The 27,759-nt window shown below is 63.5% G+C and overlaps 2 protein-coding genes and 1 long non-coding RNA gene across 5 annotated transcripts in view; 2 read left to right on the top strand and 1 right to left on the bottom strand.

Annotated features, from left to right (window-relative positions):
• LOC308180039 (uncharacterized protein) overlaps positions 1–27,537 on the bottom strand; it is a gene marked incomplete at its 5' end in the record, with an annotated part of 30,152 nt that extends 2,615 nt beyond the window's left edge. For 2 of the 3 annotated variants that reach the window (XM_080561070.1, XM_080561069.1), the window contains one exon: positions 11,132–27,537. In XM_080561070.1, the coding sequence (XP_080417196.1) occupies positions 26,314–27,537 (1,224 nt within the window). In that variant the 3' untranslated portion in view covers positions 11,132–26,313. Of the gene's footprint in view, positions 1–5,530; positions 9,149–11,131 lie in introns of those variants that run through there. The other variant, XM_080561071.1, reaches the window with a different exon arrangement.
• Positions 201–5,741, top strand: LOC308180045. The gene is made up of 2 exons (XR_013940710.1): positions 201–5,533; positions 5,661–5,741. It is a non-coding gene; the product is annotated as an uncharacterized lncRNA (long non-coding RNA).
• SDK2 (sidekick cell adhesion molecule 2) overlaps positions 27,206–27,759 on the top strand; it is a 48,166-nt gene continuing 47,612 nt past the window's right edge. Inside the window, exon 1 of the mRNA XM_080561030.1 lies at positions 27,206–27,753. Coding sequence (XP_080417156.1) covers positions 27,675–27,753 — 79 coding nt within the window. The 5' untranslated portion in view covers positions 27,206–27,674. The remainder of the gene's footprint in view (positions 27,754–27,759) is intronic.

The following is a 27,759-nucleotide window of genomic DNA, read 5'->3' on the forward strand; positions in this document are numbered from 1 at the left end:
AAAGCACATCTTGCTTCGAGCTTAAACGGCTCTTTAAAAAGCTAATGCATAATTTAACCGAGCAATTTACAGCAGGCTCACTCGTGGGGAAGGCAGGGGGGGGTGCAGAGGGGCCGAGGGCTCACAGGCAGCCGTGGGACACGCTCGTCCCCATGGCTGTGGGGTGATGCCTGCTCCCCTCGTCCCCTGCACCCCTCTGCCCCCCCTGCGCCCCAAGCCTCTCCCCTAAAAAACGCAGCAGCCGGGCACAGAGCAGCGCCCTGCCTGTTGCTTCAGCGCACCCGTAATCGCCGCGGGAGGCCAGGTTCATTGGCAGGGCCGTATTCTGCGCCCGAGGTAAAAGCGGCGCCGAGTTGCAGCAGGGGAAGATTTGATTTAGTGCCGCTGTCAGCGGGGACACGGCCCCGCGGCCGCCGCAGGAGTTGTGCGCCAGCGGCTGCCCCCAGCATTAATTGGTGGCGGGCTGTCAGGAGCGTGCAATACGCACGGTGTCGGGCACCGAAGCTTTGGGAAGGCCTAAAGCTGGTCGGCAGGGATGGGTGCTGGGGCTTTGATTGCCTCCACCTGCACCGATTTCCCATGGGTGCTGGAGGAGGGCAGCGTGCGCCCGCGTGGCTCCGCGGGTGAGCACCGGCCGTGCCAGGGGAGCGCTCTGCCGCTCCCGGTGCCGTGGGTGCCAGCCTGAGCACCCACAGCTCTGCGCTGCCCCGTGCCAGGATGCTGTGGCCAACACGGTCCCCAGCCCCTGCCCTGGGAGCTCAGCCCTGCGGCAGCACCAGGGCAGGATGCGGCCCTGCAGATAGCCAGGAGAAGCGCTCGGCATCGCTGGCTGCGCGTCCCTCCTCCCACACACCCCTGCTCCGTGCCATGTCCCCGTCCTGGGGAGGTCGCTGGGATCGAGCGGGTCACGGCCCCCGAGCAGAAACGTGCCCAGCTCAGCAGAAAAGCGGTGGAGGTTCCTGACAGGCTTGGAGGGAGGGGAGGGGATAAAACCTGCACAAAATGTAAAGAACCGCCGGACCTGCTAAACGAATTAACTTGTTAGTGGAATACATCTGCATAAATCTGAATAAATGACGACTCGATGTCCAGGCCAGGTGCTTGGCAACCCCCTCATCCTCATCAGGGAAATGTGAAAGAGGAATAAACGTGATGGAAGAGGAGACTTCGCCCGGATCTGTTTGCCTCTCCGAGCCCCGTGCGTCTCCCGCGGCTGCGCTCGGTGTGTGCCGAGCTCCCGGCGCCCCGAATCGCTGCGGTGCCAGGGGCAGCCGCGAAGCCGCCCCTCGGCAGAGCAGCAGCGAGCAATCGGCGTGACATTTAGGTAAATGCTACAGCCATTTGTAAGTGTTCGTTTCCGTGGGCGCCCCATCTATTACATGACAGCTATTTGCTGAACATCCTGACGCGCCTTCCTCCGCTTACAGATAAGCTCCTGAGCAGGGGGAGGCTCGGGGCACGGCTCAGGCAGGGGGTTGGAGCAGCAAAAACCTCATCACCAAAAGTGTCCCCGTGTGCAGGATGGGACGGGTACCCGGTGGCACGTGGTGCTGTGTCAGGAGGAGGTGAGAGGCCGCATCCGGAGGGCTGGGGCTGAGTTTTGCAGCCCGGGGAGCAGCGCAGGGGCAGCTCACAGCCAGCTCCGGTGGCCCCGGTGCCGCGTGGGGACAGGTCGGTGGCTTGTGCAGGAGCCCCTGCAGCCAAGCCGCTGGGTGCGAGACCTCGGGTGTGCAGGAGGCAGCCACGTTACATGCAGAGCTGAGCTTTAATTTAGCTAAAAGACTTGGAAAGCCAAGCTCTGCCCGCCAAAACAGCTCCTTGAAAAAGAACAATAATGCAAAATAAATAAGGCCCGGGCGCCACAGGTGGGTACTTAGCTTAATCAAACGGTGTCACCACCCAGAAAATGCTCAGCCCTTGCCCCTATGCCTGCCTTCTCCTTGGGGTGCTCCGAGGTGCCCTCCTGTGCTGTCACATCTCCCTGGGGTCGTTCCTGCTCCTCCTTTTTGCTGCCAGCACCTCTTGGTGTGGCCGTGCAGGTGGTGGTGGCCCCACTGGTGCTGCCGGAGCCCAGCCTGGGGCCAGGGCGATGCTCCCAGCATGTGGCACTGCCCAGGTTTAACCCCGCCCAGGGCTCAGTGGGACGGATCCTGACCCCATGCACCCCGCTCAGATCAGGCCGTGCCCTGTCTGGGGCCATCGGTCCCACCCCCACACTGGTCACAGCACAAGGACCACAGGATCAAGGCGAAATCTGGTGCACCTTTCATGCCAGAGCACCACCGAAGCACTTGGGAGAGGTAAGAACAGAAGAGCGGTGAATTAAATAAGGAACAATGGAAATAATAGAAATAATCAATCATGTATTTACAGATTCACGGTCCCGGCTCTGCTGGCCCCGAGGCTGGGGCTGGCAGGTCCCCTGCTGCTGCACCTCGGGGACGTTTCCAAAGCCAGCCCTTGCTCAGGACCCAACACCCCGCGGTGTCCCCAGTGCCAGGCGCGCTGGTGAATGGCACGAGGACTGTGCTGGGCAGCAGCACCACGCGCGGCATGCTGTGCTCCCAAACACCGCAAATTGCTGCTCCCGCACAGGGCTCGCCGACAGAAAGCCTCTTGCTGAGCCGTCTTTTCATGCTCCCTGCCTCCTAAACAACTTGATCGCGCTTGACTGTAATCCTAAAATGTTTTAATGCCGGTTTATTTTCAAAAGCAACACATAATAGCGACGCCTGCTTTCCCTCGCCCCGGATGGCTGGCACGGGCTCAGCGCAGGCGGAACGAGCGGGGTCCCTCGGGGTCTCCTGGCTGGGGGGGGGGTCTGGGGGTGGTGTGGGGGGCGGCGATGGCCTGGACCCGCTCCCCATCTCGCCCCCTGCGCTCCCAATCTGCTCCTGCCGTCCGCCAGCTGCCTCCAAATTGATGGTGCTCAGCCACGCTGGGCGATCGCCATCGATCTCCGGGGAGGAGCGGGGCCGTGCTGCGGCTGTCGCCGCCGGCACCGCGCTCCTCTAGGACGCAGGAGGGGAGCGGGAGCTGCTGCGGCTCGCGGGGCTCTCCGTGCACGGGAAACCTAATGAACGTTCCCAGGCAAAGAGACAGGCTCTGCAGGGCTGTGCTGTGGGGCTCGGTGCTGGTACGGGGTCTGGGCTGTGGGGCAGGGAGCAGGGCACGCTGGTGGCAGTGGGGCTCTCCAGGGACTGTGGGGTGGTGATGGATGGGATCGGTGGGTGGCAGCGCGGGTGAGCAGCTGTGCTGGGCTCCGGCATTCGCAGGCTGATTTATTGCTCGCTGGGGTGGGTCTGTAGGATCCAAGTCTGAATGGAAACCACGGGGAGATTTTTCCTGGGCGAGCATTTGGGCGTCCAGCGCAGACCTGGGGCACCGCATGCACTCCGCACTGGGCACCCTGAGCTACTGGGGTCCCTCTCACAGAGGGCTTCCTGGCTCCTGGGAGAACCAGAGCTGAAAATAACTGGAATTCTCAGGGCCTGGACACGTGCTTTGACCCCACAAATATCCCCCTGGTACCCCCGGGGCTGGCTACGCCACGTCCTGCCCATGCCGAGCGAGGTGCTGAGCGCCATCGCACCGCCAGCGCCGGCTCTGCTCCTGCAAGCCCTGCCTGCCCTTCCCGGCGCTGCGCCGTGTCATTAATATATCTGTCACAGGGCAAGTTGCAGGCGAGATAATATTGATACAGCCATTAGTGTGCGCAGAGAAGGAGGCGTGCTGCGGGGTGCTGCAGCGCCAGGCCCTGCTCGTGCGCAGCTGATGTCTCTGACACCTGGACCACGATTGTCCCCCCCCCCTCCCCGCTCCTCTGGATGCTGCAGGCGTGTGCTTGCTTCCCCGCATCACCCCCCGGGACCGGAGCAAGGTGCTGATGTCCCCATCTTCCACCCCAAAACAGGGGCCGTGCCACGTGGACCCTGCTGTACGGCACCGTCTGTGAGCCCCCACTTTTCGGGGGGGGGGGTCTGACACCGCCGCTGCCTGCTCCTGCGCTACCTGCGGGAGGGAGCAAAGCCGGGAGCCCTTAAAATAACACACAACTGTTTAAGGATGTGAGATCCGTACTAAATCTCGGGGAAAAGGAGCAATTATCCTGTCAGGGAAGGTGATATAATTTGGGAGAGCTGGTTCCGCAGCTGTAATTTTTCCCCCTCCATTCACTGCGGCGCGCAGAGCTCTGCCCCAGGGCTGCGGCTGCGCCGGCCACCGTGGGAGCTGGTGGCCCTTGGGGACACCTCCCCGGGGTGGCTCTGCCCCTGGGGCAGGGGAATTTTTCCTTCTTCCTGTAAATTCCCCACGGATGTGGGGTGCACGGGCTGGTCCCCTGGGTCCTTGTCCCCAGGGGGAGCAGGGCGCTGCGGCACGGTGCCGGTGCCGGTGCCGGTGGGTGGCGGGGTGCAGGGGGTTAACGCTTCCACCCGTCGGGCTGCTGGGGAACGTAATTAAGTGCTAACTTGTCATTTTTTTTAATGAAGTACCGGAGCTGGAGATTTATAATTGCTAATGAGCTAGAATAATAATTAGTTGTTTTTTAATGAGGCCGATGATCACTCGCAGGGAGAGAGAGCGCCGGGCCCTGCTTTGGCCTAATTTTTCATCCACGATGGTGCGGTGTGTCCAGCCGTGGGGGCGGCCCTGTCCCCATGTCCCACCAGCTCCGTGCCCACCCACGGGCCTGTCCCCACGTCCCTGGGCGCAGGACCAGCGTCCCAGCCCGCGGTGCCACCCCGAGCACCGTGGCACCCACCGGGAGGACCACAGCTTTCCTCCGGCAGGAGGATCTGGCTGCCGAGGTCACCTCTCGCATTGTCACCGTGGTGGCACCTGGGGACCCTGGGGACAGATCCTGCACCGGGGGTGGGTGCGGGTTTGGCACTCGCACCCTTTATGTGGCTGTGGGTGCCCATGAGCACCGGTGGCACCAGGCAGCGTCCCGTCCCCATGCACGGGATGGTAGCACAAGCATCAGATACTAATTAGGTTAATTGCAGGTGATTAGCTTTAACCAGAGAAAGGGCAGGCCCAGGCGCAGGGAGCCACCTGGAGAGCCAAGCTCCCCGTTAGCCCCACTGCCAGGCCCTGGGGTCGCCAGAGACCCCTGGTTGCCTTCTGGCTCTGCACACCTGCCTTCCTCCCTCCCGAACCCCCCCCTAATTGCAGCAGAAGCCTGGAGAGCCTCCAGTGATTGCGTCTGAAGGATTCATAAATCAGGCAGCAAAATAATGGGGGATCTCTGCGATATTGTTTCAAAGAAAATTAAAAAAAAATACCACAACAACAACAAAAAAAGCAGAGATGGAAGCGACTGCACCCAGCAGGGTGCCTTCATACCCCCATTTTTTTTTCCCTGTTGAAATGGATAATCAAGCCATGCCAGGCAATCTTCAGCTTCCTGGAGGCACCCCGCAGCCCCCGGCACGGACCCCAAATGATTTTGGTGACATTTCTGCCTCCGGGTGCTGCCAGACCCCTTGGCAGAGCAGCCGGGCCGTGGGGAATAGCAGGAACCGTGGCAGGGGTGAGTAGGTCTGGGGGGGGCAGGGGGTTCAGCACCGGGACCCCCACACCCGGCCCCGGCTCGCGGTCCCGCGGGGCAGCGCCAGGCGGCTGCGGTTCACGCTGCCCTGGTTTCTGCTACTTCACAGGAGCTGAAATGTGACCTTTTTTAATATACCAGGCTGCCACGTCGGAGCCGGGAGCAACTCTGGGAGGAAGAGGTGGGAGAGGGCGAAGCGGGGAGGGGGGGGAAGGAGCCGCGCAGCCTCCCCGCGGCACCGGGGTTTGGCAAGCCAGGGCTGGGCTGAGCCGGGGATGCTCAGATGCGATCTGGGCTCCTGTGGGGGACAGTGGGGAGCCAACACCTCCAGCCCTTGCTGGCGCTTGGAAATCCCTGAATTTCCTGCAGGAAAGGGGGTCTGCAGGGTGCTGGCTGTGGTGCTGGGGGAGGCAGGGAGCCTGGCATAGCAGGGCTGGAGGACGGGGCAGAGGCGGGCGAGAGCCCGTTTAAAAATAAGTTAAATTTAAAAATAAATTTAAGCTGTCACGTGCGTGGTGCCGGGAGTGAGAGCGGGGCTGGGCACAACGAGCCCGGCCTGAAATTGCAGCCCTGCGCTGCGCCGCAGACGAGGCCCCGATAATTGCGCTTTCTTTTCTTCCTTTCTTTTCCTCTTCCCCCCGCTGAGCTGCAATAATTGGGTGCTGTCGCCCGGGCTCATCCGCTGCCGGCTGCCTGAAAGGAGCTCTGCAATTAGTGAGTGTCACCCTGTAATAAAGGCTTTAATATCCACTGTCACGGCTCATGCCGCAGCCGCTCAGCCCCGTCCTGCTCTGCGCAGCCTGGCGAGGCTCCGGTATGGCACATGCCTCCCTTCCCATCCCATTGCATCCCTTCCCGTCTGATTGTAGCCCGTCCGATTTCATCCCATCCCGTCCGATTTCATCCCATCCCCATCCCATCCCCATCCCCACCCCACGCTGCTCTGCCCAGGGACGATGCGATGTCCCGAGCAGAGCCGGTGCTGGGCTGTGCACCCACCGCGGAGGCCTGGGGTCCCATCCTGACCCACTTTCCCGAGCAAACAGCTCCCCACCAGAGCTTCAAAGCCAGCCCCCACCTGGGAGCCCTGCACGGGGCTGAGGTTCCCAGGGCGCCTGATAACAAATGCTCACGATAAGGTAATTATGGCAGAGATAATAAATGTGTCAGTCCTCCAAGAAGTATTTTTACCGGGAGCGAAGGGGGAGCCCTGCCGTTGTGCCGTGTGCGTGCACATTACCGTACGTATTAATTAACTGGGTAAAAAGCTCCCCAGCCCCGTGCCCCATACATTATTTATGAATGTCTTGAGGCAGTGCTAACTTGCAGGCTCTCCTGCTCCGCTCGCTGCGGAGCTCTCCCTTTCCCTTGGTTCTGTCCCTGCGAGTGGCACTGTGTCGCTGCTCGCCCCGTGCCATGCGTGGCTGCCTGGGGATGCGTTCAGGTGGCCACGCTGCCTGTGCACAGCACCATCCTGCCTGGGCACCTTGGTGCAGCTCGGTGGGGGCAGGATGTGCTCCTGCTGCCCTGCACGGTGCCCCCCTGCCTGTCCCCAGCTGCCCAAGCTCCCATCCAGGGCTCCTCATGCTTACTTGCCCGCTTTGGGAGCAGGACGAGAGCAATGACCGCGGCCGCACGGCGCGTCCCGGAGCAGGCAGCTGCATCCAGCTGGCCCCAGCCGTCCCCTCCCCTGGGAGCAGGGGGAAGCCGCGTGTCCCCCAGCCCTGGGGGTCCTCTGGGGTCTGGTTTTCCCCTGCCCTGCATCCCCCCACCATCGCTCGCTGTGCCCAGCCCCGGCGGCCACGCAGCAGAGCAGGGCTGTGATTTAAAACGGCGCAGCACGGAGGTGAGAGGACAAAAAAACCCAGCCCTGCCTATTAAAAAAAAAGCATCTTCCGCAGGTGGGAGAGTCCCCAGCGGGAGGGCAGGGATGGGGGCTCCCCGCGGCGTGCCGCTTGGCGGGGGGCAGCTCCGCTTGTGCCTGGGGGCCGAGATGGGCAGTGCTGCCCGGGCTGAGGGGCTGGGGGCTGGAGGCCGGAGCCTCGACCCCAAGCTGGGTCCTTCCCCCGCCCCAGCCTCCACGCCAGGCTCGGGGCATCGTCGTGCGCGGGGTCAGCTCGGTGCGAGCGGCCCCAGCGCTGGCAGGAGGCAGCCCAGAGCCGCGCGGCAGGGAAGAGGAGTTGGATGCCACTTTATAAATCATCGCCTCCCTTTAAAGATGGAGTTTTAACCTTCCCGGCTCCTGCCTGGGGATTTATTAGCAGTTTCATTTCCTGCAGTAATAACTCAACGCTCTCGCCGGGGTGGGCGGCGGGGCTCCGCTTCCAGCTGTGCCGTGTCCCTGGGTCTGGCCCTTCCCTGCTCACGGGGTGTACCCTGCTCTGGGGTGGGGTGAGGGTCCCGGGGAGGGCCCCCGACCTCTCCTCATCCCCATGCAGGGGTTCCCCTGCCCCAGGCCCCCATCCAGCAGTGTTGCTGGCCCTCTGGAGCGATGCCGATGAGCACCCCGTCCCCCGCCTGCCCTCTGCAGGGGCTGCGGCTCTGGTGGGGTGGGGGTGAGGATGGGGACGGGGCTGGGGACGGGTTTGGGGACAGTGGCAGCATTGCAGGGGCTGCCCGTGCTGGCTGCGAGCCCCCTGTCCCCGAGGTCCTTGGCTCTGCCTGCTCGCGTTCCCACGCAAACCTGACAGCCGAGGGATTTTTGTTCCCCAAAGGATTTTCTTAATTAGGAGCCTTCATAAATCAGCATCGCACGCACACGCGCTTATCTCCAGCTCTTCAAAGGCTCTGCCCACCCACCCTGCTGGGGCTCCGGGGGTGGATGGATGGAGCAGCGTGGGGGCACCACGGGGGGCCGGGCACAGACCCTGTCCCCAGCCCGGGGCGGGGGTCCCGTCCCCGCCGTGGTGCTGAGCGAGACAAAGGGAGCTCAGGGCACATCTCTGGCCCCTGAAGTTCTCTCCCCCATAATTAGGTCTGCGCTAAGACGATTAAGAAGAACTTTAATGATGGATTTTATAATCCTGCCTGAAAGAGAAACGCGCCTCCGGTTTCCATCCCCCTGTCCTCTGCCCTGTCCCCCGCGGGAACCTTCCCGCATGGTGACCCCGTGCCCACGCCCTCCCCAGCACCTCCAGGTGGGTTTTGCTCCTTCGTCGGCTTTCCCCAAACCCGGTGCCGCACACGGAGCCCAGCGCTGGCGGTTTCGGGAGGTTCAGGGGTCACTGCGTGCCGCGAGCCTCCCTGCATCCTCCTCCAGGCGGGATTTTTGGGGCCAAACTGAGCCGGGTTGGGACAGCCCGGTGGCAGTGCCAGGCGGCGCGCAGCCGGCACGGGGACGTCGGCATCGGGCGAGCAACGTGGAGCTGCCAGAGCTGCAGCAGCAGCAGCAAATAATCGCGGCGTTGAGTTTCCCGCAGCCTGTTGAGCACATTGCGAGGAGGGAATTGATCCCTGCTGTTTCATTTATTAGATGGTGTAATGCCACGGAAACCGTTTCCACCAGATCCCAAACTAAATCATTTATTCTCGACAAAAATCCAATAAAGAGCTCAGTCCTTCTCCATAGGCAGATAAAGCCCAGATTAACAGGGCTGCCTAGATCAAGAAAAAAAAAAAAAAAAAGGAAAAAAAGAAAAAGAAGGAGGAAATGCTGGGAAAATGAGAGTGGGATGTAAAGGAGACTTCTTCCACCTTCTCGCTTTCCCAAATCTGCTGCAGCTCAGGGTTTTATTACAAAAAGCCACCTAAGTATTACGGGCTAATCCGTAAATCCCAGCCTAGTAAAATATGTGATGGATTTTGTAAATTGTGCCCTTTACAAATCTGATTGAACTTCTTTTTCCCTGCTAGTTCACTTTTCTTCTCCATCCCCCTCTCCTCCTGGTTTTTTTTTTAATTTTCTCCCTGTGGGCCGTGACGCCTCTTGGTGCTGGTGTTCTGCCTCCGCTCCCTGGTCCCTGTTTGTGGCCGTGCGCTGGTGGGAGCGACGTGGGCACAGCCTGGACCCTGGTGGAGCTGGGGGGGATGGGGACAGGATGGGATGGGATGGGATGGGACGGGATGGGGATGGGATGGGGATGGGATGGGGATGGGATGGGATGGGATGGGATGGGATGGGATGGGATGGGATGGGATGGGATGGGATGGGATGGGATGGGATGGGATGGGACGGACGGGATGGGACGGGACCAGACAGGACGGGATGGGACAGGGAGCCCTCCCACAGCCCTGGGGATGGAGCCAGCCGCCTGCATTATTAATAGCTCCTCTCCCCATCCATCCCCCGCAGCCTGCTGGCAGCCGGCTGAGCGGAGGCAGGGAGGCGGCTGCGAGCGCCAAGACCCGTGGGCGAAGCCCCCGTCCTCTCCCTGTCCTGATTTTAGGGCTTTCTGCCTTCCCCAAGCTGCCCCGGGTGTTTGGGGGCTGGCAGGGCGCAGAGGGGTCCGTGTCCCCGTGGGGACAGACATCCCCTGGGTGCTCTGGTGCCAGCGAGGAAAGGAACATTGGAAACAGGGTTTCATGTAACTAACCATTTTGTGGAAAAAAAAAATCAGCCCAGCATCGCTGTGGCTATTGCAGATCCTCCTCGAACGGAGCACATTGCTGCACAGGAGGGGGATAAACTTGGGCGCATCTCCTTCCTCCAGCAATATTTCCTGCGTTGTTTTTTTTTTAATTTTATTATTAAAGCAAGATGTTGCTGGCGGATCTCGTGCTCCCTTCCCTGTTTTTCCATCAAATAATTCTGCAGAGGAACATCTGGCTGCAGCGAGCGAGGGGGGACAGCCCCCTGCCTGCCGCGGCGGTGCCGATTTCCCTGCCGTGGCCGGGGGCAGCCGGTAAATGCCACCTTCCAGCGCCGTGCCCGTCACCCCGTGCCACACGGGGACACGGGTGGCAGTGGGGACGGGAACCCCCCGGCACCGCACCCCGTGGAGCAAACCGGGAGAGGGAGAGAGGAGGAGCAGCTGCCACGTCTCTAGTTTGACTTCGTTCCACCCTGAGCTGCTTTTTGCTGTTGGTTTCACGCTGCGGCCGGCGGGGAGCTGGGATCAGACCGGGCGGCGCTGAGCTGGGCTCCAGCGCTCGACAGCCAGAGCCGAGCCCAGGTCCCTGCCAAAGGGCTCAGACCTGTCTCAGGAGGCTGAGCAGCCACAGGTTTTGGGGGGCGACGGGTACCCACGGCACCCAGCAGCCTGGCCAGGCTGGTGCCTTCCCCCCCCAAATTGTGCCCTGTGAAAATAAACACCAGAATGAGCTCACCCTGCAAATCCGGGGTGTCGTACCTTCCCTCAAAGGGACGAGGGCTGGATTAGAGCCCGCTCGTGCAGCAAAGGGCATCCAGGCTCCTGCTGGCACTGATGTGGGGACAGCAGGGCAGGGCAATGCCTCAGTTTCCCCCGCACCATCGGCCACGGTGACCGGGGCTGCCCGGAGCCCCCCGGCCCTTCCTTCCCCCTACAAACCACCCCGGCAGCAAAGGCCGCCTTCACATGTGCTCCGAGCCAGCGCCGGTGGATGCTCTGCTGGTAACCATGGCAACTGCCAGGTTTCTCTCTCCTTGCCCTTGCCACTCACCTTGAGGTGCCACCGGGTCCCAGCCACCAGCCGGGCACCCCCACGCAGCTGCCCCGGCGTGCGGGGATGCGGCACCCGAGGGGCCGTGCCGGGACCCCCAGCACCCCCGGCCGGATCCTGGCGTCGGGCAGCAGCCGCAGGGCCCTGCCCCGGGCCGGGTGCCCGCGGGGAGGAGCGGGGAGCCCCGCGCCAGGCGCACGCAGCAACATCTGCAAGCGTTTACCCAGGCAGCCCGGGCCAGGTCCTGCCAGAAATAGCTCTCGGCGAGCTCTCCCGTGCCAGCAAGTGATGTCATTTGCTTTTATTTCCCTCCCGCCCGCTCCTTCCCACTGGAGCCCACCGTACACTTGTCAGCCCTGCGCCACGCCGGGGCTTTTGCTGCCCACGCTGACGCAGCCTCGGCGCTGCCAGACGGTGCCGGCCCCTCGTGCGGACGCGCGCGGCCGATGCTGCCCGCGGCGGGACCAGCCCTGCTCCTTCCCCCGGCAGCGTGGGCGCTGTGGATGCGGGGAAATGTTGGAAATCCAGGCTGACGGCTCCTCTGTGGGGTCAGGGAGCGCTGGAGGGGGGTCCTGGGGCCCCACGGAGCTCTACGGGGTGGGGGTACCCTGGCTGCTGCAGGGTTTGGTTGGGGAATCCGATGGCTTTGCAGCCCAGCACGGTCCCACAGCCCCGGCTGCTCTTAGCCCGGGGTTCACTTGGCCCCCGCTGCGCAGGCACAGGCACAGCCCGGGCTCGGAGGCGGCCAGCTGGCTGCGGCCCCTCGGCTCGCTCCAGCACAAGCACATGCCTCCGGAGCGACGTCTCCGCGCCGCGAGCCGCCAGCGCGGCCTCTCAGGGCTTGTCTCCATCCCTGCCGCTGCCTCCCCGCCAGCTCCGGGCCGCCAGCCAGCACAGGCGGCTCCCAGGGCCAGGAAGCAGCCTCTACCCTGGGCTGGGGGCCGCGGGGGTGCGGGCGTCCCGAGGTGCCTCTGCTGGTGGCAAAGCTCCCGCAGCAGGCGCAGCCCGGCCCTGCTGCGTGCGCGGGGCTCCAGCACGAAGGGGACCACCGGGCACCGCATCCCTCCCGCCCCAGTGGCTTCTCATTGCTGCAGGTCGCTGTTACTGCCGGACCTCGTCCTCGTGCACAACCCGCTGGTGCCAGGGAAGGTGGCGATGCACCCAGAGGGGCTGGGGGCACGGCAGAGCGCAGGCAGCACTGCCAGAGGAGGAGCGAGCAGGGGCCGGCACGGCCCGAGCACGGCGCCGGGCGTCTGCCAGCTCAGCCGCCCCCGCTGCCGCTCGGAAGCGGAGCTTCGTGCGGAGGTTTGCTGCCATTTCGCGGAAAAATGGGTGGAGCGAAACGAATCCTCCTCGTACAGCTCAGCCGGGCAGACCTGACTGCCTCTTCTTTTCCCCAATTTCCAGCTCTTCTTCTCAGTGCTGCCTCCCCCAGCAGAGGGGGGGGTGCTTGGAGGTGCTGCGCACCCACACCCGCAGGACTCGGTGCCAGCCCTGTCCCCTGCCTGGCACGGGGTGTCACCGGGGGCCTCAGTGTCACCCAGCAGGATGTGATCAGACCCACGCCGTCCATGCCAGAGCAGGATTTCTGCCCCACAGTAGCACGGCGGGGGGGGGACAACTTGGGGGTCTCCTCGCCCTGAACACAGCTGCTGGGGAGCATCCCCTTGGATGCATGGGGGGGCAAAGCCCGCAGCCCCTCCGTCATTCACCTGTGCTCCCCCCGGGACGTCCTGGCTGTATCCACCTCTCCCCTTGTCCTCTTCCCCTGCAGGAACACATGGCATCACGTCCTCAAATAATTGCACAATTATGGGCTAATGAGTGCAATTAGGTGAGCAGCGCTCCTGTGAGTGCGCGCCAGACCCGTGCCCGGAGCCACGTCTCCTCCAGCCCCTCGCAGCCCTGCCAGGCACGGCCTGGATGGACGCGAGGGCCGAGCTCAGCACCCTGAAGGGCGCTCACCCCCCATGGGGACCCCGAGAAGAGCGCAGGGCCGGGTGTGTGAGTTTTCTGGCCCCTTGTAGCTGCCTCGGCCAGCACACGCCTCCCTGCAGGTCACCGCTGGCCGGGCACGTGCCCACAGCGCTGCGCGGCTCTGCTCCCCGGGCTCTGCGGTGGCACTGGTGACATTCACGAAGGGACTGCCGTTCTCCGCTGACCTTTCATGCCTTTGCTCGTACGCTGTGGCTCCTGGCACCCCGGCAGCACCCCTGGCAGCTCCGTTAGCGGGGCCAGGGATGTGCCAGCGGCCGCAGCCCGGTGCCGGCCGGGAGCAGGGCTATCTGAGGGCTATCCGTTTCAATTAGCGCAAGCGGGGGAGCGGCTATTAAGTGCCTGGCTATTATGGTAATGGATCTGCTCTGCATGCACGGGGGAAGCCCCGCGCCCTCCCGCCAGTGTCCAATTTTTTATCTTTAATTTCTCCCCTGGGTCTCCTCCCGTACGTGGCATGAAAGAAGAGAACCGCGGATGGCTGCAGCCCAAGGGGAGAAGCAGCTCCTCTCCCGTGCCCTTCAGTGCTCCCAGCCCAGGGGCAGAGTGACGGGTTCCCGCACCGCGTGCCTTGGGGTTCCTCTCAAAAGCAACGGGAAGGGGACCCTGGGTGCGTGGAGGCAGGATGCGGCCCTACAGGCTGGGCTGGCACACGGGACCCCGCACTCCTGAGAGGCTCCAGTCTGCGCCACCAGTGGGGTGTTGCGGGGGGATGCTGCGGAGCCGTGGGGTCCTTTCATCTGCTGCCACGCGCTGTCACAACGGGTGCGTAATTGGGCTGCGCTGCACCGGTGCGGCGGCACGCATCCCTCCCGCCCCGGTGCGCTGCTGCGCTCGCGGGGAGCCGGACGGGTGACAGGATATTTTCCCGTAATTGGCTTATTTGCTTTCCTTTGTAGCTGCGTTGTTGATACAGGAATCGCTTACGGTGACACGGCCGTGGGCGGTGTGCGGCTGCTGAATGGGCCCCCCCCCGCATGCAGGCAAGAACCAGATCTGCTGCTGGGGGTGCAGCGGGCGCAGAGCACGCGTGTCCCCGGCTGTCCCCCAGCACAGGGAGCGAGCAAGGAGTTGGGGTGACAGGCGGTGGCCCCCAGGTGCACCCACCGTCCCGGTGCCGCCGTGCGGGCAGGGAGCGCTGGGCACAGCGCGTCCCGTGCCAGCGACCGGCTCAGCGCCGCTGTCAGCGCCGCTGCCTGAGCCACGGCGATGCTTATGAATAAATGAAGTGAGAGCAAAGCGTCTGCCTAATGGAATGATGACAAATGTGCACCGAAACCGAAGGGAAAAGGGAACGATTTGAGGAATTCAATTATTTAACAGAAGCTTGTTACTGGTGTGCACCGGAGAGCTGTGCCAAGCGCATTCCCGAGTGCCAGCGGCGGGAGGCACGGCGTGTCCCGAGGCGCCCCATGGGACACTGGGGACCGCATTGGGGACCGCAGGGGACGGGAGCACCCCAGGGTGGGGACCTGGGGGAAGCTGGTGGCCAGGCAAAAGTGGGCAGAGCAGGGGCAGCGCAGGGACAGCGCCATCAGCATGGGGACCGCGCGGGGAGCGTGAGGGATTCATTCGCACCTCGCCTGGGCTGGCGGGGCCGGGGCAGCCTTGCTAGGGAGGTGCAAATGGATTCAGCGGGAGTCCAGTGCGTGCTGCAAACCCCCCTTTGCTCGGCTGAATTGCAGGCAGCTGAAAGTGGCTCGGGGCCTGATCCTGCTCAGCGGGGCCCCGCACACTGCGGTGCCCATGGATGCTGATCCTGTGGTGCGTGGTGACCAGTCCAGCCCCAGGGATGCCGGGGTTTGACGTCACATTGCTCAGCGCCAGGTCTCGTGCAAGGGAAAGTGCATTTCAGAGTGATTTCAGCCAGTCTGTGCCGCCAGCGCCCAGCGACCTGTGTCCCCACGGCCAGGCTGGGGTCAGTTCTGCATGGCACAGGGGATGAGGGGCACAGACGGGGGCTCGGACGGGTCCGTTCTTCCCTTGGGGAGTCGCAGCGGTGACGGGGACCACTTCTTCCACCCCGTACCACCGCAGGGAGCCGTGGATCAGCGCCTGTCCCTCTCCCTCGTGCAGCTGGCAGTGACAAAACCTGGCAGGGGACGAGAGCGTGTCAACACGGGCAGGCTGCTGGCAGGGGCTGCGGGCTCTGGCAGCCAGCTCCCCGCGCACGCCCGGCTGCTCGCCGCGCTGCCTGGGGACCGCTCGCTCCCGGCTTGCATATGCTGCGGGGCGACTCGCTTTGTTCCCCTCCTGCCTCCTCTGGCCGCAAGCCACCAGCACCCGGGACCGAGCCAGGGCAATGACAGCCCAGCACGGCCCCGCTCCCCCCGGTCCTGCTGGGAGGGGGCACGCGGCGTTGCATGGAGCAGACCCCGTATGAGGCCCCGCGTGGATGCTGGGGGACGTGCCCCCATCCTGACGGTGCCAGCAGGCGCTGGCAGCTCGGTTACGTGATGAAGTGAATGCGAACCTCGCACAGGTGGCTGAGCGCTGACAGCCGGTCACCTTCAGGGGGACAAGCAGCGCTGGAAGGAGGGCCCGTGCCCTGCCAAGACAGGGAGGGAGCAGTGAGAACGTCCCTGCTAATCGTCAGGGGCACTTTTCAGCAGGAGCCATCGGGCGTTTGGATGCCGGCATCTCGTGAGCACAAACCCGGTGCTTCCAGGTGCCCGTGCTGGGGGAGCCGGGCTTGGTTGTGCCTCTGAACAGCCCCGGGGGTGCTGGTTTTTGGGGTCCCCTTTGCAGGGCCTGAAGAGGCACAAGTGCCCCATGGGCTGGGTGCCCACGGTGCCCCCGTGCCCTCTCCCCAGGCCCCCAGCAGAGCCCAGCGGGCTGGGCGCCCGTCTGGAGGGAAGACAAACGCCGGCATCAATCAGAGCCGGGAGCGGGAGCGCAGCCGGGTGATTTAGGTGACTGGTCACTGCCGTAACCGATGATGAGCTGCGAGTCGAGGAGAGAGAAATAAGGAAGCGACACAGCCTGGCGTCTGTTTGCATAAACTATCTTATCCGCACAGAGGATACGGCACCGGGGGAGGTGATAAATCCCCCTCTCCGCGGCTGTGCGCGGAGATTAGATGGCTTTTGAAGCGAGGCAGCGGCTCAGCCAGGAGTTATTGGCGGGGAGAGCGCGCGTGCAGACAGCAGGGTGGGGGTCCTGGGCTGCGGGGACCCCAAGGATGCCGGCTTGTGGCGGGGAGGCTGGCTGTGACCGAGCTGTGCAGGGGACCCCCGGCCCCCCCAGTGCCACCCCATGTCAGGGCCACGCAGTGACGCCTCGCAGAGCCCGGTGGGGGTGGGACCACGCCGCACCAGGCGGGCCCCCCGCCTCCATCCCTCCCAGCCCTTCCGTCTTCTTCAGCTCTCATTTGCGAGCGGGCTGCGGCCAAGTGAAGGCACGAGGAGGAAATACGAGCCAGCTTCGCCGGAGCTGGGTATTTCATTACCTGCACACCTGTTCCGCAGCGCCATATGGGCAGAGGTAAATAGGCGGTAATTGTTTATCCAGAAGCGGCTCTGCGATGCGGCGAGAGCCGTCTCCCGAGGAGTCACCTTCCTCCGCAACAATGGGGCAGGAGCTCAGGTGCGGGCGCTGGGGCTCCTGCACCTCCTGCTCCCTGGCACTGCCTCCGGGTGACACCGGCGCAGCCCCCGCGGAGCACCCCCGGTGGTGCCGTGCGATGTGCGATGGGTGCTGCTGCTCGCCCCGGCCTCGGCACCTCTGTCTGCTTCGTGCCGGCTCTGCGGGCTCCCCGTCCCGCCCAGGGCTGCCTCCTCGCCGGGGGGAGGCTGTGCAATCACAGCCGTGTGCCCCCAGCCAGGCCTTGGTGGCACAGGGCGATCGCTCCCTGCTCTGCCGGTGGCCGAAGCCTGTCCCGGCTCTCGGAGGCGGTGAGGCCGCACGGTGCTGAGCCGAATGCGGAGAGGAACGAGGGTGTCCTGGTGCCTCAACCCCGTGCCCTGCTCCCGGTGTGGCGGGGAGGCCGTGCTGCTTTCGGGGACAATCAATCATGGGCAAAATAAAAGCGTTTATTCGCGCCCAAGCAGTCCCTGGGCAGGCGGGGAGCCACGTGCTGCAGTCCGCCTGCCTCCTCGGTGCGGTGTCGGGGAATTGCTCTCCCCCGCCGCTCCGAGTTTACATTTCTCTCCTCTGCTCTCCCTCAGCTGTGTAAATTTCCCCTCTTTTTATTTAGGCGCACGAGCCGCTCTCCGTCCCCAGGCCCTGATGCTCACGTAGCCGAGCACGGCAGACGATTTGCGCCGGAATGATGTACGACCTGCTCGCTCGTCGAAGTTCGTGGCTAAGGCTGTGGCTGCGATTTCCCTGCGGGGAGAAGGGATGGCTTTGAGGAGGGGGAGCCTCCTCGCACACTCTCGGCTGTTTTGATCGTGCTGTTTGAGGAGGGGCTGGGGCACGGCAGCAGCACATCCTGGCACCACTTGTCTGCTGGAGGTTTCGCTTTTCCCTTTAAATGAGGTTTTTAAACAGCTCCGCAAATCGATCCCCGGTCACCCATTGCCTGCTTCTGCCTTGGGTTAACGGCAGGCAAACGGGTCTCCGGCTCCCAGGCAGGAGCACAGGCTCTGCCCTGAGGCTGGTGCTGGCGGTGGGGGCTGCACGGCCCCGTGTGAGCCCGGGGGGCACAGATCTGCCCCGTGTGCGTGTGCGTGAGCAACGTGTGTGTGCACGGAGCCTCCCCGTGTGCCACGTCTGCGTGCACGTGTGCCGGGACTTGCCGTGCATGTGTCTGCACATCCATATTTCTGAGCGTGCGTCCTCGCTCCCTCTCTCTCTCTCTATGGGTGTGCACAGCTTTATGACATCTGAAATAGAAAAGACAATTGGATGTCAAAACCTATCTGAGGAGCCCATTTATACCCACCGACTTTTATGGGATTCCCACTGATTGATTCGGGCCCCATAAAACTTCCCGCAGCAGCTCCCACCCCTCGCAGCCGCCTCCGCCTCCCCACACCACGGCGGTGTGATTGACTCCCCGGCCGCACCGGGATGGGATCAGGGAACCCAGGGCCGTGCGGCTGATTTCCAGCTCCCCCCCACCCCCCACCCCGCAGCCGCGCCAGATAACGGATGCGGCGCATGTGCCGCGGTGGCAGGGGCTCTGCCGCTGCCATCCATCACGCTGTCAAAGCATCCATCAGGACGGCTGGGCCCCCGCAGCCCCCTCCGCGGGGGGCCGCGACTTTCCATTCGGAGCCGCTTTCGTCTCCTCGCCGAGGTGAACCTCGCGCCCTGCTGACAGCCTCCAAGTGCCACCTGTGCGTTAGAGGCAGGAGCCTGGCGCCGTCCCAACAGGACCACGGCTCTTGCCCCGTGCCAGTGCCGCAGGGCGCAGGCTCCCCAGAGCCCCCGCAGCCCCCCGGAGACCCCCGGTGTCCGAGGGTCGAGCGGGGGCTGCGGGCGGTGGTGTGCCGTGGAGATGCCGGCGGCGTGTGCGGGAGGGACGGGGACGCGCTCGCCTGAGGCTCGCCGGCATCAATCAGCGCAGCTGCTCTCGGGTAACGGGCAGCAGGCAGATTGGGGAAGGCACTGAATCTCCGCGTTGACACAGTGCATCACTGTCAAACTCCAGGAGCAAGGAGGAGGGCAGCCTGGCCGGCAGGAATTGGGATGGGGACGGGGAGCTCTGCTCCCCACGCACCTGCAGAGCGGCTGGTCCCCAGCCTTTGGTACACATCAGGCTGTGTCCCCCACCCAGGACGGGACAGGGACGCAGGGCTCAGCCTCGTCCTGCATTTATCTGCAAGAAAACCCAGCAAACCTCTTTACAAATGAGCGAGCAGCTGCGAAGGTCCCCATTACCCGTGCAGACAGCGCAATGACGAGGAGCACACAGGATCGGTGGCCGTCCCTGGGGCAGGCATGGCCGGGGGGGCTGGTGCAGGTCTCCCTGTGTCACCGGGAATCACACAAGCTGTGCAAACCCTGCACAAGTCTGCGTGAGGCGCGACACATCCCTCTGGCCTTGTTCGCTGGGTGCTGGCCCCGTGCCGTCGCTCCCTGCTGCGGGGGGGGGGGGGGGAGAGCCGTGGCGGTGACAGACCCTCCCCGGCATCCCCGCGCTGCTGGCACTTGTCGGAGCAACTCGGGCAGCCGCTGCCCGGCAGCGCTCTCCTTCCCCTGGCTGAGCACGCTGACCTTTCCCTTTCCCAGCATTTCACAGCTCAGCCCCCAGCCCGCTGCTCCTGCCGGCTGCAGCGAGGGGCGGGGGGCACGGGGAGGCTGCTGCAGACGGGCAGCCCGATCCCTTCCCCCCCCCTCGCTCTCCTCCCAGCCCTCTCCTCCCCAGCACTCATCCGGCACCTATGAATATTTATACCTCCCGGTGTGCAGTGAGAGCTTGGACACAATCAGGACACTGAAATCGTTACGCGGGGGCTGCCGGCGTGTGCCCGGTGAGGGGGGGGGCACCTGTGGCACCCAGGGAGTGACGGTGGCAGACGAGGGTGAAAGGCAGAGCCTGATCTTCCTGCTCCACGGAGAGGATGGGGGACACCACCCCCCAGGACTCCCGAAATTCGGCCTGAAGAAGCTCGGCGCAGCCTTCTTCCTGGGCAGGCCACCCGATTTCGAGAGCACGGGAGCGCAGCTGCTGCGTCGCCATCGCATTGCCGCTGTGCTGCCGTTGCGCTGCGGCTGCACAAAGCCCTGGATAAACCCCCCTGCCCCCTGCTCCCTGCAGCCCTGAACCCTGGCCGCATCCTGACGCCCGCGGAGCCCCTCGGCAGCACGGCCCCGGGGCTGGCACTCAGCCCCGGGTGCCGCGGGAAGGGCAGGCACACGTCGGCTCCGCCGTGCACCGCGCAGGGCGACATCTTCCCACCCCCTTTTATAAGGAGCAACGCTCCTGTAATAAAGAATTTAATAACCCGCTGTGCCTGTGTGGATAGAAAACTCATTTGTTTAATAGGCAGCAGTTTGGCTTTGTCATGTTCATTTAGTTTTTAATGACGCACAGTTGTGCCAATATTGATTTTAGCTTATAGGGACTCAAAAAATTTACTATCTGGAATTATCTGAAATGTAGCCGTTTTATCTGGCAGTCAGGAAGACGGATCGCTCCCCTGCCTCGCTGCCGGGGCCGGCACGGCTGCACAAGCTGCACGTGATGGGCTCCGCGTGGTCCTGAGCCTCTCCGTGTCTCACCAGGGTGCTGGGGACACGGGGCAGGGCTGGGCTGCAGCCCCCGTCCCCACGGATGCACCAGGTCACCCAGCCGAGCACCACCAGCTGCTGGTGCTGGCCGGCCCCATGCATGGGGAAACTGAGGCAGGGGGCAGCGGGGTGGCCCTAGGTCAGCCTCTGCCTCCAGGGAGAGGCCTGGGCACACGCCGGGGCTCTCCGCCTGATTTTGTGAGGCTGTTTGGGGCAGGAAGAAACATTTTGGTGGATCCGGGACCGGATTGCCTGCTGGCTCCCGGGGGCTGCAGGCGGTGAACCCCCGGGTAAAGCAGGGGGTGCTGGGGGCAGAAGCAGCCCCGTGGCTCTCCACCGCCAGCCCTTGCAGCACAGTCCTGCCTCGACTGCTCCAGCACGGAGCCGTCTCCATTTCCTCGGCTCCTTTTTAATGAGTCAGCAGTCGGTGCGCAGCCCGTCCCCCCCCCCGCCTGCCCCCACTCGGCTGCTCGCTGCGCGGGGTGACAATTGGCAGCGGATCGCATCGACAGGCTCTTATCGAGCGTAATCACTCGGCAGGAACCGGCCACGATCCATTTCCCACATGTCTGCGCACATCTCTGCGCCCGGCCCCGGGGGAACGCGGGGATGGCTTGGGGTGCGCCCCCCTGCCCAAAACCCAGCAGAGGGGAGAGCCGGAGGGGCGCAGAGCCCACCCGGCAGCACGGCCATCCTGCTGGGTGCTGGGCACGGGGAGGGGGCTGCGCAGAGCCCCCCATGCCCAGATTCCCCCGGGGTCCTGATCCCAACCTGACTTTTTGCCAGTGCGCGCGGAATAATTCACTTTGAGGTTTTGCTGCTGTTAACAGGATTGATTGAGGAGCTGGTAACTGCGTCTCCCTTAAATGCCCCCAGGGCTTTGTGGGCACGCAGGCAGGGGTAAGGAATGGCTGGTATTTGGGGTGGGGAGGCTCTGGGGGCCCCGCAAAGCAGCCTGCTCCCCTCCCCAGCTCCCCGCTTGTGCCCAGTCCCCTTTGCGGGTTCAGCAGCGCTGCTGCAGCCAGCTCCACCAGGCATGGCTATTCATGCTCAGCATTATTCATTATGCAAGCCTGTAAATATATTATTTACTATTTCTACTATTATTATCCATTATTTATGACCTAATCCTGTAGTGCTGGAAATCAGTGCAGCACCTGAAGTGCCCTGTGCTGGGAAAGCACCCACCAAGTGACGGAGAGCCCCCTGCACCGCGCCGGGCTGGAGCACCGAGGCTGGGGCCGAGGCGGGCAGGCACGGTGAGGTGGGGGCAGCTGGGCTGCGGGGGGCTCATGGGGGGAGGGTGGATGTGGCCTCGCTGGAGGAGACGGTTCCTGCAGTGGCAGCACGTGGAGAGCCAGCAGCGTGACCCACATTGCGCGGCGAGCAGGCGGGCGAGCCCCGCTGAGCGTCACGGCACACGAGGGCACACGGGGCTGGACCTGATGGCCATGGGGAGCAGCCCCCCACTTTGGGCACTCCTCTGTAGTTTTCTAACTACAGCATATCAGGGACCAAAACACACTGCGGCCCACCGCGGGCGTGCAGCGGAAGGAGCCAGCAGCCCCCTGCCCTTGTTATAGTTGGGGGCCTGATCCTGCCTGAGGCATGACAGCACCCAGCGAGGTCCCCATCCTTTGCTACGGGCTGTGACCCTGTCAGCGAGGGGACGGGGCTTCCCCTCCCCTCCATATCAGCCGGGGCAGGAGGCTGGCACAGGGAGATGCCGAGGGGCTGAGCACACAGGTGTGTCGCATCTCCCCGCTGAAGGCAGATGCATTAAGTGAGCCTGAGCCAGCAGCGCTTGGAGGTGCCTGCAAGGCTGGGGCCAGGAGCCTGGGAAGGAGCAGGCGCAGGCCGAGCTCTGCACAGAGCCCGGTGAGGACCGGTAAGAGGGGCTTTGGCTCTTGTTTCTCTCTTTGTGCTGCTGCCGTGAATTGGGGTGCCCAGGGCCGCGGTGGGTCTGCGTGGCTCTGCGCACACTTCAGTGCGGTGCGGCAGTTCCGAGGCCCAGGGGTGCTGTAGAGAGCTTGGATGGTTTTGATGCGTGCTCCCTAAAAAGGGAGCTGGCATCCTACCAAGTGCTTTGCTTTTGGGTGGGGTGTGTCTGTCAAAAATCCCTTCTCTGAGTTTCAGATATGTGGGGAGCTGGGGGTCAGAAGTGTGGTTACTGCAGGTGCCCTGCCCAGGGGCACAGAGCCGGGGGGGCTCAGACCTGGCTAGCTCGTGGGGCTGCCAGCACACGAGGCTCAGCAGTGGGCACCTCTAAAACCTCACCTTGCGGATGCTGGCGATTAAGCGAGAGCCTTGGATCCAGCTCCCAGCAAACCTGGCCGGTCCCCAGCTGCTGTTAGCGAGAAGCACTCAGGAAGATGGCCTTTAAATGTTAAGCAACCATTTAAAATGAGCCAAAGCCTTCGTTTAAATTTTTAATCTCTTGATTTAAAAGTCAGCCTTGTGGCTGGGGCTGCTGGTGGAAACCAGTGCTGGCTCATGGGCATTTCCATGCTGGTGGCTGTGGAGTGGTTTCACCTTCATCCTGCCCACATGAAGAGGAGCCAGCTTCCCCCAAACCCATCCTGGGGGCCCCTCTTGGCTCCTTGCAGCCTGCAGGAAAAGCACAGCTCAGCTTTGGGGTGGCGGAGGAGCCGTTGGCGTGTCCAAGCCTCAGCAGTGACTTTGGGGTGGGGAGCCAACCCCACAAAGCCCGTGCGCAGGGTGCTCGTTAGCCCTAATAACAGGGGAGGGCTGTGGGGCTCGTGGTCCCTGGGCTGTGGTTTGGGCAGTTTGCTTTAACGTGGGCATGTTTAGAAATGCTTCCGCTCCCCGGTAGCTGCTCCAGAGGAGGATTTCTCCCCAGTTGGAGAAGGGCTGAAGAGTTTGGAGCTGTCGGAGCAGGGCTTCCCCGCCGTGGGGCTCAAGAAGCCCCCTGCCTGCCACAGCACTGGGGTCCTGCTGGGCTCCCGAGCCCCCTACTGCACTCCCCATGGGGAGAGGGGCTGGCGGCTGCCCCCCTGCCCTGCCCTGAGCTGCGGGGGAGCTGATAAAAGCTCTGTGCCGGAGCGAAGGCTCCTGTTCATGCCCGCTTCCCAGCAGAGCACGGCTGCGGGGATGAACGCTGCCTCCTCTTGCATCTCTGGCGTGGTGGGGACTGATGGCGTGAGGGTGGAGCGGGGCTGTGGAAACGTTTCCCTGCTCCGGGGAGTTTCTGGCTCTTCCTGGCTCGTTCCCAAACCACTGCTCACCACGGGGAGAGAAGGATCCTGCTCAGAAATGGGGTGGGAAGATGTCCCTGCTTTGCTCTGCCGGCTCAGGAGCCCCTCAGCTCTGCAGCCCCTGCACCGAGCATGGGGATGTGCGGCTCGGGCTCAGGGAGGGTTTGAAGGACGGTCTTAATTGGGCTGAGACACCCCGAGCAGCTGATGCTGGGAGAGAGCTCCCGGCTGGGAAAGGGAGCAGAGCTGGCAGGTAGAAGGCGTTCACTCCTCTTGCTATTCCTCCTCCTGGTATTTTATTTTAAAGTCATCAAATATTAAAGATGTTTCTGTTCTGAGCCGCTTCGGAGGCCCCTTGCACAGCATCTGGGGGCAGCGTGGAGCCCCGTTTGATGCCCTTCAGTGGGAGGCAGCTTCAGTCCTGCTGAGAGCAGAGCATCTGCTGTGTGCAGCCCTGCCTGGGGGCTGGGAAGCCGTCCCGCAGCCCGAGGTGCGCGGTGGCTGCCTCGCCCCGTGCTGCCTGGGCTCTCCTGGGGAGCAGGGAAGTGCCCGAAGCCCAGCTTTTAAAGAGAGGAGCTAGCAGATCAGAGTCTGCTCGTGGTCTGTTGAACCACCTTGAATTCACCCCTCCAGGAGAGCAGATGCTTCTGGAAAAAAAAAACTAGAAAAACAAAACACAACTTCCAATCTTAATTACAAAGGAGAAGTATCGGGGAGCCTTGCTGCAGCCAGTCAGTTATCCTGGCTGCTAGGAACGTGCACCTTATTGCTAGTCTGGGTATGTCTGGCTTCAGCTTCTGCCGGTGGGAGCTTGTTATACCTCTATCTGCGAGACTGCAGAGCCTCCATTATCCAATTTCTCTGCCCTGCGCCGGTGCCGACAGCCTGTGGTTACATCTGCCGCCTCTCCCCTCGCATGGCAGGAGAGGGCTGAGGGGCTTCCAGCCCCTTCCTGGGGCTCTGGGGCCCTGGGTCCATGTGGCACTCGGGGACGGGAGGTGGCATGCTGCTTTGCTGCTCATGGAGCTGTGCCGAGAGAGCTGGGGCCTCGTCTGAGGAAGACAAGGGGTGCCGAGGACGGCTGAAGGAAGCTCTTGGCTGTTGTCCTGTAGCCTTTGGATAGCGCTGACTCTTGGTCCCCAAAGCGCCTGACATCTGAGCAAAGACTTCTACATTTCAAACAGCCTTGATCTTTTTTTGGAGCTTGCCTTGGTTTCAGACAAGAGTTTTTTAATTCAAGCCTAGCGACGTATTTTGGGTTTGACTTTGATGCGCCCTCTTCAAGCAGGAGGCAAAATAACAGCTTTCAGTTCTACAAATAGGCCTGAGGCTGCCTTCTGCTGCCTGCGGGGCTGCGCAGGGCAAACCCCTCATTAGCAGAGGCCCCGAGCAGCAGCCGGTGGCCGTGGGGCTTCTGTTGGGGGCTGGAGCCCCCTGCTCTGGGGGCCAGGGAAGGGGATTTCTAGAAGGGAGCTCAGAAATTCACCCCCCCGACGTGCGCTTGGAGACCTGCGCCTTTTCACCCCTTCCAGAATAGTCTTGGAGAGGCGAGAGTCATGCAACCGGCTCGCAGCTGGTCTGTGTGCGGGCCTCATCGTAATTACAAGTGACACTGCCCCGAATCGTAGCTCAGGAGCTGGGATGCTTCACAGGCCACGGGATGTTGCTGGAGGATGGGGCCAAAGCTGATGTGAGATGGAGAGTTGGGGCAGGGGTCCACAGATATCGCTCAGTTTGTGCCAGGGTCATAGGGAGTGGGGCAGTGTGGGTGCCACCAGAGCTGGGTGCCCTCTCTGCGGTGTAGCAGCATTGCCCAGGGGAGGTGTCAGCTTTTCCAGCCACCCCTGGAAAGAGCTACGGGGCTGCGTGCGGGAACTTGCTCCTGCTTGGACAAATCTGGGCAGAGGAGAGCTGGTATGGAGCAGGCAGGGCTGGGTGGGAGCGTTGCTGTGAGATCAAAACTCTTCCAGTCCGCCCGGGTGGCTGTGGGGAACCAGGTACCTCTGAGAGTAAGTAATAAAGGGCTCACACCTTGGCAAGATTAATTGTAATAACCATAAATCAGCGCTGGCAGCAGGGGCAGGTGCTGAATTTATGGCCCTGGAGACAGGAATTCCTGTTCTTTCAGGAACAAAGCCCTGACCCTGCGGGGGGCTGGGAGCGTGCTGAGCGCTATCGCGGCTGCTCCCCGCTGCAGCACGTGTTAGTGCTGCGGGACCGGGCTCCAAGCCCACCGCGGGGTGCTGCGCTCGCCCCTGGTGGGGCAGCCTTCCTCCCCGCTGGTTCCAGCCCGCGCTGGGGAACACCTCCTCGAGGGGCGAGCCAGGCTTGCAGCCTCCCACAGCACATCGATCCCTGTCGTCTCGGTTGAGAATGCCAGCCACGGAGCTGATTAATGCTGGGGTGGGCAAGTGCTGGGTTATTGTTCAGTCTCGCCTCGAGAGGTCGATGGGAAATTTGGCAGTAGCTCTCCAAATACGCAACATGCACACAGGCGTTGTCCCCCTGAGCCCTGTGCATGATTTACATCTGAGCCTATATCACGTAGTGAAAATGCACGCCGGTGCCCAGGCACCAACATGCAGTTGTATCATGGCTTGTGTGAGAATGCTCCCCCTGTCCTGCCCTGATTTGACCCTCTGGTGCTGGGCCTGGCTTCAGACTAATCTGCTCGTGCTCTCACCCTGATCCTCATAGGTCCCTTGGCTCAAAGGTACTGCCTGTGCTCAGGAGGCTGATCCAGCATTCAGGGCGCATATTTCCTTCTGTGTGAATGTTTTAGGTCCTTGGATGTTAATGCTCAGTAGCAGCCCTGACTGAGCCGCTCTCCCCCACCAAATGCAAGGCACCATACTGACATAAAGCAGTCACTTTTGAAGGATGTGTGATCAAGGCCTGATCCTGCTGGGAGATCTGGGCTTGAGGAGTTGCAGGATTGGGCCTGAAGAGGTGGTATGTTATCTGGGAGGTGCTGTTGGCTTCTATTTTTTCCAGAAGCCTATACCGTTTGCGTTGATAATCTTGTGGCAGCGAGTTCTGCTTTTGTGCTGCCTCGGGGCCCGCGCTCCGTCCCCTTCTTGCAAAACGGGGACTGGGTGCAGATGCTGGGAGCGCTGTCGGGGGAGGGAAGCAGCGGGGAGAGGGGCGGCTCCAGGCACTTGGCGAGGCGAAACCTGCGGAGGGGCAGCTCCTACTGCCGCCCCGGGCGGGGGCAGCGGGCTCGGCTGGACATTTTGGGGGCGGGGGGGGGCACCCGCTCCGCACTAACCGGGGGCGGCCGGAGGGGACGCGCCCGCTTCCCCCCCCCCCTCCTCCGAGGCTCCGTGCGCGCCCGGCCGCGGCCGCTGGGTAGCGCTCGGAGCCGCGCCGACTCCCCGCCTCCCCTGCTCGGGCTGCCCCCGGCTCCGCCGAGCCCCGCCGCCGCGGCTCACTCGGCCGCCGAGCCGCGCAGGAGGAGCAGGCAGCCGAGCCGGAGCGCCCAAAGGGGTCGGCGCCGCGCCGCCAGCCCGCCCGCCGCGCCCCGCCGCCGGCTCCGAGCGGGACCCCGCGCCGCTGCGCGCCGCCGCCGCACTTTCCGCGGCTTCCCCCGGCTGGCGGGGCGCGACGGGGGGGGAGAGACGCCCCCAACCCCCCCCCCGCCCCATCTCCCGGAGCCGCCGAGGCGGGGATGTCCCCAGCAGGGAGCTGAGCGCTGGGGAGGGGCCGCCTGCAGCCCCCCCGCCCCCGGACCCCAAACTTTGTGGTTTTTGTGTTTTTTTTTTTCTTTCCCCGCGGCTGCGGTGTGCTCGGCTCCGGGAGCGAGCCGCGGGAGCGGCTCCGGCCCCGATGGTGCCTGGGGACGCAGAAAGGGCCGGGGGCGGACAGCCCAGCGCTTCCCACCGCCTCCCCTGACGAGGGGCTCGGCTGCCGGCCCCGCTCCGGATTTTGGGGGTCCCGGCTCTGCACGCCCCCGGGGAAGTTGGACACGGCGGGGAGCTGCCTGCGGAACCCCCCCGTCCTGCCGGGAGCCTTGCCCATCGCCTTCGCCTCCCCCCGAGCAGCGCTGCTGCGGGGGTCCCTGCGCCGGGGGGGGGCTGCCCGGAGAGCAGCGGGGGCTGGCGCGGCGGCCGCCCGGATTATAAAGTCGGGGAAGTTGCCCCCGCCTCGGCGGAGCCATGGCCCGGCTCGGGAGCTGGGCGCTGCTGTGCTTCGTGGTGCTCGCCCTGCCCGGCCCCCCGGGAGCCGGAGCCCAAGGTAAGG

The sequence above is a fragment of the Anser brachyrhynchus genome (assembly GCF_964034855.1).
Source record: "Anser brachyrhynchus genome assembly, chromosome: 18".
NCBI lineage: Eukaryota > Metazoa > Chordata > Aves > Anseriformes > Anatidae > Anser > Anser brachyrhynchus.